General features: G+C 44.4%; 1 protein-coding gene across 22 annotated transcripts in view; it reads left to right on the top strand.

Annotated features, from left to right (window-relative positions):
* RBFOX2 (RNA binding fox-1 homolog 2) overlaps positions 1–14,541 on the top strand; it is a 259,939-nt gene that overhangs the window by 114,455 nt on the left and 130,943 nt on the right. The window contains exon 1 of one of the 22 annotated variants that reach the window (XM_053919499.2): positions 8,655–10,637. The exons of the other annotated variants lie outside the window; for them this stretch is intronic. Coding sequence (XP_053775474.1) covers positions 10,623–10,637 — 15 coding nt within the window. The 5' untranslated portion in view covers positions 8,655–10,622. Of the gene's footprint in view, positions 1–8,654; positions 10,638–14,541 lie in introns of those variants that run through there. 22 annotated transcript variants of the gene reach the window in all.

Raw genomic sequence — 14,541 nt, 5'->3', positions numbered from 1 at the left:
GCTGCATACTTCAGGCTGCTTGAATATGGCCATTCAGAGCAGAGGGGTATATAAACCAGCAATACCTTTAGTATCCCTTTTGGGGGACAAAAACCTTCAAGCTGTCTATTTTTCACACTCCCGTTATCCTGATTGTAGCCTTTTAAATCATGTGCAAATTCTTGGCATCTGTCTGCCTGTCAGCTAATCTATCTGAGGGCCCTGGATAGCTTGTTTTTTTTCCTGTGCGTATATTTGAAATCAGTAAAAAGCATCTATTAATTTAATATCCTGTTAGAAGATTATGAAAGCTGAAATTTGACAGATAGTAAAATTACTCAGCGCATGTCTCTGGAAGTTGTTTAACCAGGGAACGAATACTTTTCAAACTAAAGCGCCCTGGAGAGCGCGGTGCAGGATGACTCGTGCGCAGACTCGGGTGTGGAGTGAAGTGGTCCAGGAGTGGCTGCTGAGATGGCTTAGTGGCTTCCAGAAGCGAATTCATTTGCTTTTCTTCAGACTTCACAGCATGTTTTGGAAAAGCAAAATCATTTTTACGTGCAAAATGAAGGAGGTGAAGACATTTTTGCCTTAAATATACTGCCTATGCCTTACTTAGTGCACTGGTTAAGAATTGTCTCCCTGCTTCAGAGGACCTCACGTATTGTCTTTATTCCTCTAAATGACATTGCACTTGTAAACGATAGATTGTTGTATGCCCACTAGAAATTATGTACCTGTGTTTTGTATTTTTATTTTGAATGAATAAACTGTAGAAGAGAAATGCTGCTAGCATCAATTCAAAATTTGTTGGACTACCTTACACTGTGGACAACCTGTGAAAGGCTACACCTGGTTATGTACATCATTTCACTAATGCCTCAACCCTTTTACCACACTCGCTCTGACAGCCGCTCCACTCCCATCTTTCCCCCAGTGCTTTAACAGAAGGGACAGAAGTGCTTGGTGTATTATTTTCTGTAAGATAGAGAGATAATTAAGTTGGTGCAAGAGGTTTGACAACTTCACAGCATTCTTTGAGCCCCAACCCAAGTTTCTGTCTCTTTAATTGCTGTCATCTAATTTTTGTTTGTGACTCACCTGTTGACTGTCACAGTGGGGCCTGCAATGGTAGTAATGGTGTGTGATGCTCTGTTCACTGAATAGACAACATACTGTGTCTCGTCGGGGGCCGCCAGCATCCCCCTGATGTCGGCACCGCTGCCCCATTTCACAGATGACGAACTGCCGGCGTGGGGGGCGTATTGTGTGTTTGACTCTCTTCGTTACTAGCGATCAGGAATTGTTAAGTTAACATTTTATTTCTACCATTTTAGTGGAATGGTTAAGGACAGAAGATTAGGGGGATAGGCTTAATTGGCTCTTCGGCCTAGTCATCAGGTCCATACACTATTATTATGTACAGAGCTTTCTGTTTTCAAATGAAATTGAATTTTGATTTGTAAGTTCCTATCACTGTTGAAAGTGTCACTTAGCATTAAGTTCAACTGCACAAAGCAGAAAACCCCCAGAGGGCTTAAACAAGAGAGGTTTTCTTATCTCCCATGAAAAAGAAATCTGGAAGCGGGCGTCCAGGGCTGGTGTGCGCTTCGTGGTTGTCCAGGGCCCAGGGTCCTTACTGCGCTTTGCTTCTCTGTCTGTAAGGTGTGGCCCAGTTGGTTGCTACAGCTCCAGCCATCATTGCTGCATTTCCACAAAGCAGTTTCTACCTAAGAAGACTTCTGGGAAGTCCCACATAACATTTCTACTAATCTCAGTGGCCAGAACTTAGTCTAATGGCCACACCTAACTGCAGCAGAGGTTGGGAGACACAGTCTTTTTTTGGAGGGTGTTTATGGTAATGTCCTAGGATGAAAACCGGGGTTTTGTTACTGAGGAAGAAGGAAAGAAAGGATATTGGGAAACCACTAGCATTCTCGACCTCGGGGCCTGTCCGAGTGGCCCGACTGTGTTTCCTTCCCACGTGGTGCAGAAGACGTTCTGTTAGCTTTCCTGGGAGCTTCCAACCCGCCTCGGTTGCGTTACCCGGTAAGATGATTTGGTTTTTACTTGAAATGTGTACAGTAGGTAATGATAAGGATTGTTGCAGCTTCTGTTTTAAGTTCAACTTTGTGTTTTTCAAAATCAATTAGTGTATTGGGACTTCAAATAGTATAGTTAGCTTTTACTAAGAGTAAAACATGTTCAATATTTTGATGGCTAGCCATTGGTAAAGGAAAAAAGTATAAATTTTTTCCTTTAGTTTTTGGGAAGCCTGGCTAAGTCATTAGAATATATAATTCTTGGAGATAGAGAACTTGTTTTTTCCTTAAAGTTATTACTATTTTCAAATAAATAATACATTTACATGGCTCAGTATTCAAAAGATACAAAATGTTCACATAATGAAAAGTTGCTCCCCCATTCCTGTTTTGAGTTCCCCAGGGCCTTTCCCCTAGATGCAAGGGTTATTTTACCTTTTTGACTATAATTACTCCTTTAAAAAAATTAATGGTACTGTGCTATATGTTGTTCTGAGGCTTTTTAAAAAATCACTTACAAATATGTAGTAGAGTATTTCCGATCTGTATTTTAAGAGCATCCGCATCCCCTCCCCCAAGGGCTGTATAGTGTCCCATTCTATGGATGGTAAAGCCTTCTAAAATGTGCTGTGTAACTATGTAATTTATGTATTCTTGGCAGTGTAATAGTAGACATTTTCCGTAGTGGTTTAACACAGTGGTCAGCGTCAGTTTTTATTTAGGACTGTGGAAGGGTCATATTTCAGGAGCTTTTGCTGGTTTTGCATTACGGTATGGCCTCGTTTTGACGTACGTCTGCCTTTGGATTCTTACCTGCTTTTTAGATTATTTTCTTTTGGTCTCTCTTGTTTCTGATGTGGCTGTCTCTAATGCAATACTCTTCTTTCCTCTGGTACTTATTCCCTACTACTTTCTAGCTCCCTTTCCTAATTTGCTTTTAATATTTGGTGGGCAAGTAGCCAGATAACCAGGACAAAAATATTTCTAAAACAAAAATAAATAGATTTAGAGAGAAAGCCTGGCGCAGCTTTTCTGCTGAAGAAAGTGCATGAACATTCTGATATTCTGGGTACTGAGAGGGCCCTTGCCTCCTGGTTATTACCACGTTCTGGACCAGCTCTGTCCAATAGAGCTCTCTGCATCCACAGAAGTGTGTTATTTCTGCACCGCTCATTATGATAGCAGAGCCACGCGCGTTGCGTGAGCACCTGAAACATGGCCAGTGTGACGGAGGGCCTGAAATTTTACTCTTATGACTGAGGAAATGAAGTTCAAATAGCTACGTATAACCAGGGGCCACGGCGTTGGATGCGTGGGTCTAGGCTTCAGATAATTAACTTCTCTCCAGCAAGCTTGATAATAGTGGAGCTTGGATTGGGATACTATTATTGTATTGTGCTGCGCAAATTTATAGTATCGGGAGGGAGACAATTTGGAATGTTTGCGTTCAGATTAGCTTGAGTAAATGATTAGATTTGGACTGCTTTTCGATATTAACATTATGATTATTTCAAACTAGCATTCCGAAGTCATTGGTGCTGGTGTAGATTTGTGGTTTGTGGCTAGGGTGAAACTTTGCGTCCTTTTGTCCTTTTGGTAACTAGGGAAAAAGTAGTAGTGCTCTAACTTTATTTATAGGACTTGGTTAGACAGTTGCCTGAGTGCCAGAAACTCCTACAAATAACTTTGACCTTCCCTAACAAAAGTCAAGGGATAAAATGTTCCATAGTAAATTTTAGTTGTATATGATACACGGGGTATTACTTTCTAGTGGAGGGATCCATAACAAATAAAAAAATAAATGAATTACAGATTTTTTATAACTGCTAGGAAGAAGTAAACACCACAACAGTAGAGGATATGGACTCGTAGGGGAGGCTCTCCAGCTAGATAGAGTGGTCTGGAGAGTTTTATTTGAGGGTTATTTAATCTGAGGTCTGAAAGATTAGCAGGAGCCAGCCTCGCAAAGAACGAAGGCAGGATAAGGAGGGACTTCAGGAAGAGGATAAAAAGGGTTACAGAGGTGTCAGGGAGAGGGATGGCCTTGCTCTAGAGCAGGGGCTGACACAAGATCAGTGTAGTTACTAGAACATAGTGACTGAAAAGGAGATAATGGCAAGAAATGAGGCTGGAGAGCAGGCACTTGGCAAATCATAAAGGACCTTAAAGGCCGTTAGAAGGACTTTGGATAGAAACAAAATGGAGTGCACTGTGGAGCTGTGGAATCAGAGCAGTGGTCTGGTCTGGTTTTTGCTCTAAGAAGCCCCTCTGGCTGCTGTCATGACTGTTTCGAAGGGGAGCAACAGGGGCGGTGGAGGAACTGTTGGGCCAGGCAAGGGTGACGGTAGCTTGGGTTAAGGTGGTGGCAGTGGAGATCAAGAGAAGTCAGACACACAGGACTTACTAATGGGTTTGGTATGAGGGGTGAGGGAAAAGGGAAGGACCTCTGGCTTTCATAATTGCAGGGTAGTGCTGCTTGCTGAGGCGGAGAATGTCAAGGGTAAACCAGGTTGCAAGGGTGGGACTGGTGGAGATTGAAGAGCCCAGTTTTGTGCACACACGTTTGCCTTGCCCGCGAGACAGCGAGTGGTCCTATTGGAGTGCGAGAAGAGGTCCCCAGGCTAGGGATTTAACTGGCAATTACGAGCCTGTTGGTGGTATTTGAAGCACCCAGAATGGATGAGACACCTGAAAGGGAGAGATGAGGTCGACCCAGGGTGGAGCCCCAGGAACACTTCCTTTTTTAGAAGTCTTTGGAGGGAGAAGCCAGAAAAAGATACTGAGAAGTAATCAGTGATGCAGGGGGAAAAAACCAAACAAAACAGGATTGTAGTATCTCAGAAGCTAGGAGAAGAGAATGTTTTAAGACTGCCAACCTCACTGAATCCTGCTGTGAGGTCAGATAAGTTGAGGACAGCACAGTATCCATCGGATGAAGTAACGTGGAAGTGGTTGACATTGGCCAGTTAGTTCAGTAGAATAGAGAGCTTGGAAACTCTGCGTAGACTGCAGAAGGGATGGAGGTGAAGAAATGGAAACAACTTTTTAAAGAAGTGTTACTGTGGGGTGGTGAGCAGAAGAATGGCAGGTAGCTAGAAGGAGTTGAGAGGTTGAAGAAGAATTTTTTTAAAAACCATGGTTCATTTAGTCACTTACCTATTATTGGACATTTATATTTTTGAGGGTTTTTTTCTCTTACAGATTGTTACAGTGTACTTCTTCCTACTCCAGTGGGGATTTTCTATGATCGGCTCCTTGGAGGTGGAATTGCTGGGCCCTACGCCCTGCACATTTCAGAACCGAATAGATACTGCGAATCTGACTTCCAAAGTGGATTCCAATGTCCACTTTCCTCATCAGTATGGGAGAACAGAGCGAAGGTTTTCTGAAGATGGACATGAGTGTGTTTGCTGGCCTGACAGTGCTGAGTAGAGAGGGAGACAGTGGGTGGTCAACAGCAGCACATCCTCACATAGGCTCTGGGGATGGGGTGTGAGTTCCAGTAGTGAAATGGGCCTTTGATGCCAGGGAGGCGTCCTTAATTCTAACAGGATGTAAGGAGGAGGAGATGCATGCATTTCTAGGTAGGATTGTAGGTTTCGTGGACAGAAGAGACTGTCTGAATGCTTCTGTTTTAAAATGAAATATTTAGATAGAGCAACAGCTCAGAGTTGGAGGGTAGGGAGAGGATGGAGTAGGTTTGAGGAGAAGGTAAGAAATAGTAGTTTTGGTGTGCCCGAAGGCTTACAAGGGCAGCTTTGGTAGGATGGCTTGGCATTCATTGTCAAGTGCCTAGTTGAGGTTTGTCTCATGGTTATATAATGAAGCCAGTCAACTTGGTTATGTGATTTATCTCTAGCAACATTCAGCTGATTGTGCCCAGGCACAGAGAAGGCAGATAGTTACATCTAACCAGGGTTGGAGTTTGGGCACATGGTGGTGATGGAGAGGACAGATGATTGTGGGTGTTCACAGGGGAGGGGTTGTAATTACGGACCGTGGAGTGAATGGAAGACAGGGCTGGGGTGGATAGATAAATGGAAATGTGGTTGGGACAGGGGACTTCATGAAGGCAAAGACTGTAGTGGAGGGGACGCCAGAGCAAGTTAGTCAGAAACACGGGAGGTTGTTTGAGAGTACGATCGGAACCTACTCAAGAAAAGCAGGGCTCTTAAGATAATACATTCTCCTCTTTTAAGGGTGGTCACTCTGGGTTCCCTAGCAGTGGGGGCGAGAGCTCTAACAAATCATGTTTGCCTGTGGCTTTTCCGAGAGGCGAGCTTCGAGATGTGTGCCCTCTTCTGCACACGTGTCTCCAGAGCTCACTTTAGACGGCGCAGAAGGTAACCGCCGGAGCTTCCGGAACCTTCTCTCGCTGGCGGCAGTCACAGCAGCGGTGCTTGGCCAGAGCCCCAGCCTGCGGGAACCTGCGCACAGTGTGTGTGTGCACAGAGTCCCAAACATCTTCCTGTCATCCGTGCTTGCAGTCTCGGTAATGGGCAGAGGCAGACTGCAGGGTTCCGTCCAGGGTAAAATTTCCATTGATTTTGGCCGTCTTGATTTGATTTTATCAGTTAATAAGTATATTGTAATTGAAATGGACTTGGGGTCTTACAAGCTTGTGATCAACTTCCGACTCCTCTACTCACTTGCCGTGAGCCCATGGGCAAGTTATTTCACCATTGTAAGCCCTCGTTTCCTTTTATGTGTGAAAAAGATAGAACAGAACACCCAGAGATACTGGGAACATGCAGTGGGGTAACGCATGCAGAGTTCTGGCACATGTGTTCTGAGTAAATAGTGGTTGGTGTTGTTACACTGAAACCAGCAAGCAGGGTGCTTAGTTAACTTCCAGATCCCCTACCTGGAAAGTGGCAACCGCATCTACCCCGTTCTTCCCTGAATTGCTGCTGCTGTGTGAGGAGACTGCCCTACCTTCCCTGGCTCCTTAGACTTCAGTGTGAGGGTGAATCACCCGCGGCTTTTGGTACTGAGTTGATTTTGATTCTGTTAGTCTTGGAGGGGCCCGAGAGTCTTCATGTCTAAGAAGCCCCTGGCTGATGCTCCTCTACGGATGCTGCCCTCTGGGCCGCATTTTGAGTAGCAAGATTCTGATAGCATTGCCCTGTGGGAATTGCTACTTTAAGCTGAGAGGGAACAACATTAAAAGAGCCCCAACCTTTCAACTTTTTTTTACAAGTTAAGTTCATTTGGACCTCATCTGGCCCAGTTCTGTAACTCAGTGTCTGTGGTAAGTCTGTACTGTCTCCACCAGTGAGAGTGACAGGGGTATAAATTGTGTAAAGAGGGTTGCCGCAGATTTCTCTTGAAAAATAGTCAGTGCCAGACTTCTCAGGTATATTTTTGAGAATTTGTGTTGGTTCCCCAGATGTCCGTACTTCCCTCACCAGCCTTTTACACCTGCAGAGAAGCTGGCATAAAACTCAAGTCTCTTGAATTATTAGACTGGGAGGCAGGGAGTCTAAAATGCGGCACACCCTTTCTGCCCACCCTACCTTCACGGCACAGAGTACAGCTCTGGCGGACGCAGGGGTTCAGGACGCAGCATAGGGTTAGCATTTCGGGCCAGCACCCTTATTGCTGCCCCGGGCAGTCTGATTTTTCTTTCTCAGGACTGAGCGTGCCGGACTTCCTCTGTGGGCCTTCCCTGGAAGAGTTCCTTCTCCGATGCTCAAACTCACAGTTTTCCCCCTCTGAACTAAAGTAAAGGCTGATAAGCTTCCAAGTGCAGTCACACGATCTGATAAAATGTTCTGATAGAATTAAGTTTGTGTGCATCTTAATCCGGTGTTACAACACTATGCCCCTTTTTCAGGGGGTCTTCCTAGTGTGGAGTTACTAGATTTTTGTGTCTCTTAATCTGAATCCTGAGTAGCTATAAAGCATAGGTTTCCTTCTTTGACTTTGATGATTTGAGACAGTTATTTTTCCTCTTACCTCTTTGTTTCCTTTCATCTTTCCTTTCCTTTTTTTAAGGTAGGGAAATGTGGGCATGCAAGGGCACGAGCAGAAAGATTCACTGAACTTGCCTCTGGGTTTTGGAGTTTTTTGGTGTGTGTATGAAGAAAACACTCAGAAGCATTTGATTTGTGACTAGACTATTCACCCCGTTCATCATCATAAAATGATGTCCAGAAAATGAAGAGATACATTTAGAGTAGGAATTTATGAACTCTTCCTGTGATTCCAAAGAAGTTTCTGATGGTTATACTCAGGGGAGTTTTGGAGGTAGTTGTCAGAGTTTTTGTGACATATTTTAGTTTTTCTTATTTCATTTTGAGGCTCTCCTTTCTCTCTGTCTTTTTCTCCTACTTTGCTGCAGGAAAAAGCAGGGATATCTTTATCTTCGCCTGAATTTGATTAAAAGGTCAGACCATAAAGTGACAATATGTGAAATTCTATTGTGTTTGTTTTTGATACGTGCTTAAGAATGAATATGAACAATTTTGTGTCACCGGGAGCGTGAAAGGACCATAATCTCTTAGTGTGGCTTTAATACAGTTATTTAGAGTAGAGCGTCAGGGGGTCTGGTGAGGTAAGATTTAGGGCATGGGCCAGGAGACTAGACAGGAAAGTTGCATATACAAATTGATTATGGGCATATAAAAGACTCTAACAGTTTATAGAAATTCAGGATTTGTCCCTCCATTTAAAAGCCTGTCTCATAAGTTCTTTTGTACTGGAAATGAGGTAATCCTGCCTTCAGAGGAAGCAGAGAGGTTGTGCAGAAGGAAAAATAAAAGCTTTGGGTGAGGCTGAGGATATTTGCCCCACCTCTCCAAGTTTAAATGAGCTTCAGGTCGAAGGTGGAAGGAGAGAAAAGGCACATCTTTGTGCAGAAGGAAAGGGAAAGTGACTTTACTTCTACCTTAAGAGAAGAACAAACTTCATGTAGCAGGTAACAGACCGGAGAGTGAACGCACCACCTGCACGGGGCCGACCTTGCATGTGAGCCTCAGACCTTACTTGGATATTTTGGAGGCAAGAGAGAGCTGTCCCAACTTGTCTGAGGGAGACGGAGCCCAGGGGCAGCTGGCAGGTGGTGGGGCTCTTGTTTTTGTTTCAGTTTAATGAGTTAAAGGAATGAAATATTCTTCAAAACACAGACCCCTTTGAGAACTTACTGTGCACCTACTGTGTGCTTGACACTATGCGTAAGACTCCATGGCCAAAAATCAATGACCTCTACCCTGAAAGGTTGGATAAAGGAGATAAGATTGGTAGACACAGGAATAACTGTAGCAGAAACGGGCAGAGGTGCTGACTCTCTTGTTACAGACACCAGGAGCCCAGAAGAGGGACAGATCAGTTTCAGCTGGGCTGGGCTTTTGGATCTGAACATGGAGAAATGGGTGGGCAAGTAAGGAACACACATGGGCATCGGCATATGGAAAAGTCAGCTATTTTCTGACTAAAACCACTAGAGCGGATGATTTGAGGTTCAGCATTGGACATAGTGGATAAATATATGCCTGGCATACAGGAGGCACTTAATGAATGTTTGAACTGAATTGAATTAGAAAATGTGGTCACTAGGAACATGGCAGAGAGGTTACGGAGTTGTATCATTTGATCTAATCACGGCAACTTCAAAAGGAGTGTTGTGCCCAGGTTTTGGTTGAGGAAACAGAGGCTTGGGCAGGTTAAATAACTTCCTCTAGATGGTGAGGATTGTAATTGGAGACCCAGGTTGCAAACTCAGGCTTTGGGTATTGCTCTGTCTCCATTCCTAGTAAAGAACTGGCAACAGGGTCGGGGCTCAAAATCCACTTGACTCAAACCCTTATTCTTTCTCCTTTCAGAAGGGAGACTCTTGATCTGAATGAGGGAAGTAGTAATAAAAAAGAAAAAAACCTGTTCCAGTGTGTGTGTCTGTATGTGTATATTTACATTTCCGTGTTTTAAAATCTTATAAGATTCAGAATTGTCGGTGGTGAAACTTTATAAAGAATAGTGGCGCAAGGCCGACGTTTTGGGGAGGGGTTGTAGGCCTCCAGCAGCTTCTGTGTTTGTAGTTGGCTTCTGCAAGGGGCTGCAGAAGAATTGGGGCAGAGAGGAAGCTTGGCTCACTCCCCTTGATCTTGGAGGTCAGAGTTTTTTGATTGCTTCATTTACGTTTAAAGAACCCATCTTAAACTAGTTTAGCTCTAGCTCTAGAAACTGGTGCTGGTGGTTTATTACTAACCCCACCCATCCCTGCCTTTTGCAATAATCTCTGTGAGTGATGATTGTGTTTCTAGAAGTAGAATGACAGAGAGAGAGAGATTCCCTGAAGGCAAATACAAAGAGAGTGTGCTGTACACTCCAGTTCAGACACACGGGGCTGGGAACTCCCAGAGAGAGAGAGAGGGAGAGAGAGAGAGGGTGAGAGGGAGGAGAGAGAACAACAGAACAGTCAGCTGCAGAGTAGGGAGGAGGGGGGAGGAGATTAGACGTTTTTTAAACTCCAGTGATTTTTTGGGGGGTGTTTCTCACCACCCCGAACCCTAGTCCCCCATTCTGGCACCTTCTTTCTTACTGAAAGTGCCTTTTTGCAGTCCAGGATCAACTGACCGCTGAGTCTGAGCAGCCGGGTCTGACATGATGTACCTCTGGGTGAGTACACAGTGCTGTGGGCGAGGGTTTGCACTTGCTCATATAAGGAGTGGAAAGCTGTGAGATTCTGCTCTCGCACCAACGGCCCTCACCACAGAGCACAGGCTGCCACGTCCCCTCTGCTCACAGACCTTAGGTTTTTAAAGCCTAGCAGTGATTGTGACATGGCTTGTTTTTTTAAATGTTGTTTATCTGGTTAGACTTAGGCACAAGGGCAACCTCCTGGCACGGTGCTCTCCTCTGGGCTGGCTGGGCGGTTTGGAGAGGGCAGACTGGGCAGGTGAGACGGGCCGGTCCCTGGAGCAGCTGCGGTCTTCCTGGTTGGTCAGGACCCACCTGTGTTTTTTGGGGGGCGCTGACTTTGATAAGCAAATCTGCTCTTTAGATACTGAAAGTGTGATTCTTAATAAGGAATAAACTTTAATAAGTTTTTATCTAATCATTTTTATTGTCCACAATAGTCTTGTGAAGTAGGTCACTATTTGTTACTAAAATTTTATGAGGGAAGTAATTAAGTCACAAAGAGTAACTTGCTTATAGTTAGGAACCAAGTCTGTAGCGGCTAGAATAGTAATTAATAACTAGACATTTTAAAACACTTTATATTTGCCAAGAACTTTATATTTTACACTATTTTAATTGATTGTTAACTATGGCATTGTACTTTGGAATGAGGGAAACAACTGGGGTTGGAGATGTTTTTCAATTATGAAATGTGATAACTTTTAGGGGAATGACAGGCAGGGGAAAAAATAAACCCCGCTTTTAGTTTTCAATACAAGAACATCTATAGTTTCTTGCAAAGATGGCGGTATCCTCTCTTAAGCAGACAGCTGTTGTGTGTTGCTAAGGGAGCCTCCTAGATGTGATGCCCTTGGCTACTAGCCAGCTTTTGAAAGTTTCACTTTGCCCTTTGCCCCTCAGCCTAGATGTCTGGAATTGCAGAAACCTACTTGGCTCAGGCAGGCCAAATTTATAAATACCAGAAGGCCGAATTTCAACTAGGTTTATAGAGCTTGTTCACAGAGGGTTTGTGTGGGGGGGGTGCATGTTGGGAGGGGCTTTTCCTGTTTCTCCCTTCATATTTGAATATGACCTTGAAATGTAATTTCCTCCCCTCTATTGATTTATTTTTGTAGTATTTGTCAGAGGTCAAAGGACTTTTCTGGCACACTTGTGTGCTCTAAGTACTTTTACCTCCCTGTGAACAAGGCATCTGGGTGTAGGGGCTTTGCAGCCTCGGCGGGACTGTCCAGCTCTCTGTTGGCCAGAGGATGAGGTCTGCTGTTTTTGGGTTTGTTTGGAAGATGAGTTACGAAAGGAAGCAAGTTGAATTAATTTCATTTTCACTCACTCACGTTTAATGAAAGTAGACAGTGGCAGTCCTCCTCAGTTATTTCTCTTGCGCTTGTCTTACATTTACGGGTACATTTGTTTCAATCCCCTCCGCTTATTAGCCCTAGAGCAGTTTCCCAGCCAGAGGGCCGCGTGTTTGATTGGGATACATGTGCGCCAAGACGACTATTCCCCTCAGCCCTTGGAGCAGCCCGGTGGCGCCTAGGATTCCCTTGGTCACTTGGGCCATGTGTTCTCTAGTTTGTTTGCCACTTTGTGCCATATAAACATCATTTTCGGTGCGTGCCAAGACAACCGAACGTTTGGGTTGCACTGTCTAGCAGGTAGAAAGTATGTTAGCCCTTCATTATCTGCACCGTCTAGCCCAGTGCCCCAGACGTTGGTTGAATTCAGTGAAAATGTCCAGAAGGAGCCAGAGCTGCATCACACCCAGCTATAGAGAAGGGACTCTGGCTGGTCAAGCACTAAGTGGGAGGCATTGAGGAGGTGCTGTGGAGAAACTCGTGGACCAGGAATAGGAGACCAGAGTTTGTCTAGGCCAGTACCCCGCCATATGACAGTGAGCAGTCATTTAACTGTTCTGAGCCTCAGTTTCTACATCCATAAGCTAATGGAACCTCTTCTAATTCTGAAATTCTGTGAAGTGAGTTTTGTGTGGTAGTACGCATGCCAGAAAAACACTCAGTTGTGCCAGAATGTTTGGGTCCTGGAAAACGTGATCAAGTTGTGGGGCGTGTATTATCACCTCCATTGCCTGCTTGTATTGGTACCAGCAGTGAGTTAAAGGTTCTTTCTCCAAGTATTCTAGAAAAAGGTACTGAACCACGCTCAGGTATCAATACCTATGAGTGGTGTGGACATTTTTAGAACCCGTAGAGCTGAAGAGTAAACGTTAGAGCTCCTCCAAGCATTTTAGTTTGTGTAGGTAGGTGCGTGCAGCTCCTCAGTTTGCTCGTGTGGGCCTAGATCGCGGGCTAGAAGGCCATCCTGGGCTCTGTATGTGTCTCTGTGCCAGATCTCCCCACTCTCCTGTTGAGTCACCACCCCCTTTTCAGTGAATTTGGTAGCATCAGTGGACAGCGTGGTACGGCGCAAAGAATGTGGCTTTGAGACACTTTTCGAGACCTAAACCCCACCTTGCCATTTCCAGTTGTGTGGCTTTAAACAAATTATTTAACCCCTCTGAACCTCAGTTTCTTCATTTATCACATAGGGGGAATAATGCCCATCACACAGGATTATTGTGGGGGTCTGACATAATTAATTCTGTGAAACACGCTTAACGCAGCGGGTGGCAGGTAATGCTCAGTTAGTAACTAGTGCAGGCCAACACTCCGCTCTGGACGTTTGCACAGACAGACTGCCCACTACCCCCCCCAGAGCGTTTTCTCCAGTGTAAGGGTGTCTGTGAATTCCCGTAAGGAGGACTTTGATAAACACAAACTAGTTTTATGTGAAAAACGTCTCCCTTTAATCAGTATTTTAATTCCTTGTCACTGGAGAAACCTCATTAAAGTGCTTCCTGATGGAGAACCTCCCTATTGTTTTTTTCTAAAGTGTTTTTTTGGAGGGGTACAGAACTGTGCAGCATTCACTAAGGCATTTATTCTCTCCTCTTCATTGTCCACAGCAGGGAGGGGGGAGGGGGAGGGAAACACACACACACACACACACACACACACGACTCCTGTACTGAGGGAACTTACTTATTTGATGATTATATAATTGATACCCAGCAAACGAAATTATAGGCCGCTTACTGAAATTCCCGGAAGGCGCGATGTGTTCTTCTCGTCTGGGCTGATCTTAGCGAGCCTGGTACCAGGCTCTCTTTATTATATTCTATATGGATGAGCTTCTGGGTTTCATTTTGAATTGTGTGTTTTTTTAATCATTGTTTAATCCTGACTTCTTAATAAGCCCGTTCAGCCAACATCTGATGAGTGTCTGTAATTGGTAGAAGACTGTGCTACCAGCTGTTATATACATGAAAATGATTTAAGGTATCTCGTGTCCTCAAGAGTTTATAACGCAGTGATAGGGAGTGTGTGTGCACACACTGTGATGATGATTGTGTGATGCTATTCAATTCAGAGAGCGAGTTTATATGTTATCGTACTTCCTCCTCGCAGCAGTGCTAAGGGCTGCCATTATCTCTGTTGTGTGAATGAGGAGACCCGGAGTGCATGGCAGTTTTAGTGGGTGATCAGCAGAGCTGGAGATTCAAGTCATCTAAAAAACAAAACAAACAAAACCAACCCTCTGTGGCTCTTACTTCTTTCCACAATGTCCTCCTCTTTGGGGAGAAGCCAGTGGTTTGTTTTGTTTACTTTAAACCATTTATTGAGTGATAACATACATATTAGGCCTATACCTTACTTAGTCTTCAACACACCTGGGACTTAGCGATTATCTTCCTTTTTACAGGTGAGAAAGGAGGAACTTCAGTAATTTGCTACACTCACACGGTCTAGAATTGACAGAGGTAGGATTTAAACCCTCCTCCGTCAGGCCTCAGAGCCTATTACACCACACTTCCTTTGTTGTT

This window comes from Desmodus rotundus, chromosome 3 (assembly GCF_022682495.2).
Source record: "Desmodus rotundus isolate HL8 chromosome 3, HLdesRot8A.1, whole genome shotgun sequence".
Classification (NCBI taxonomy): Eukaryota; Metazoa; Chordata; class Mammalia; order Chiroptera; family Phyllostomidae; genus Desmodus; species Desmodus rotundus.
The sequence above is the reverse complement of the archived record's forward strand: the minus strand, read 5'-3'. Positions and strand labels throughout refer to the sequence as shown.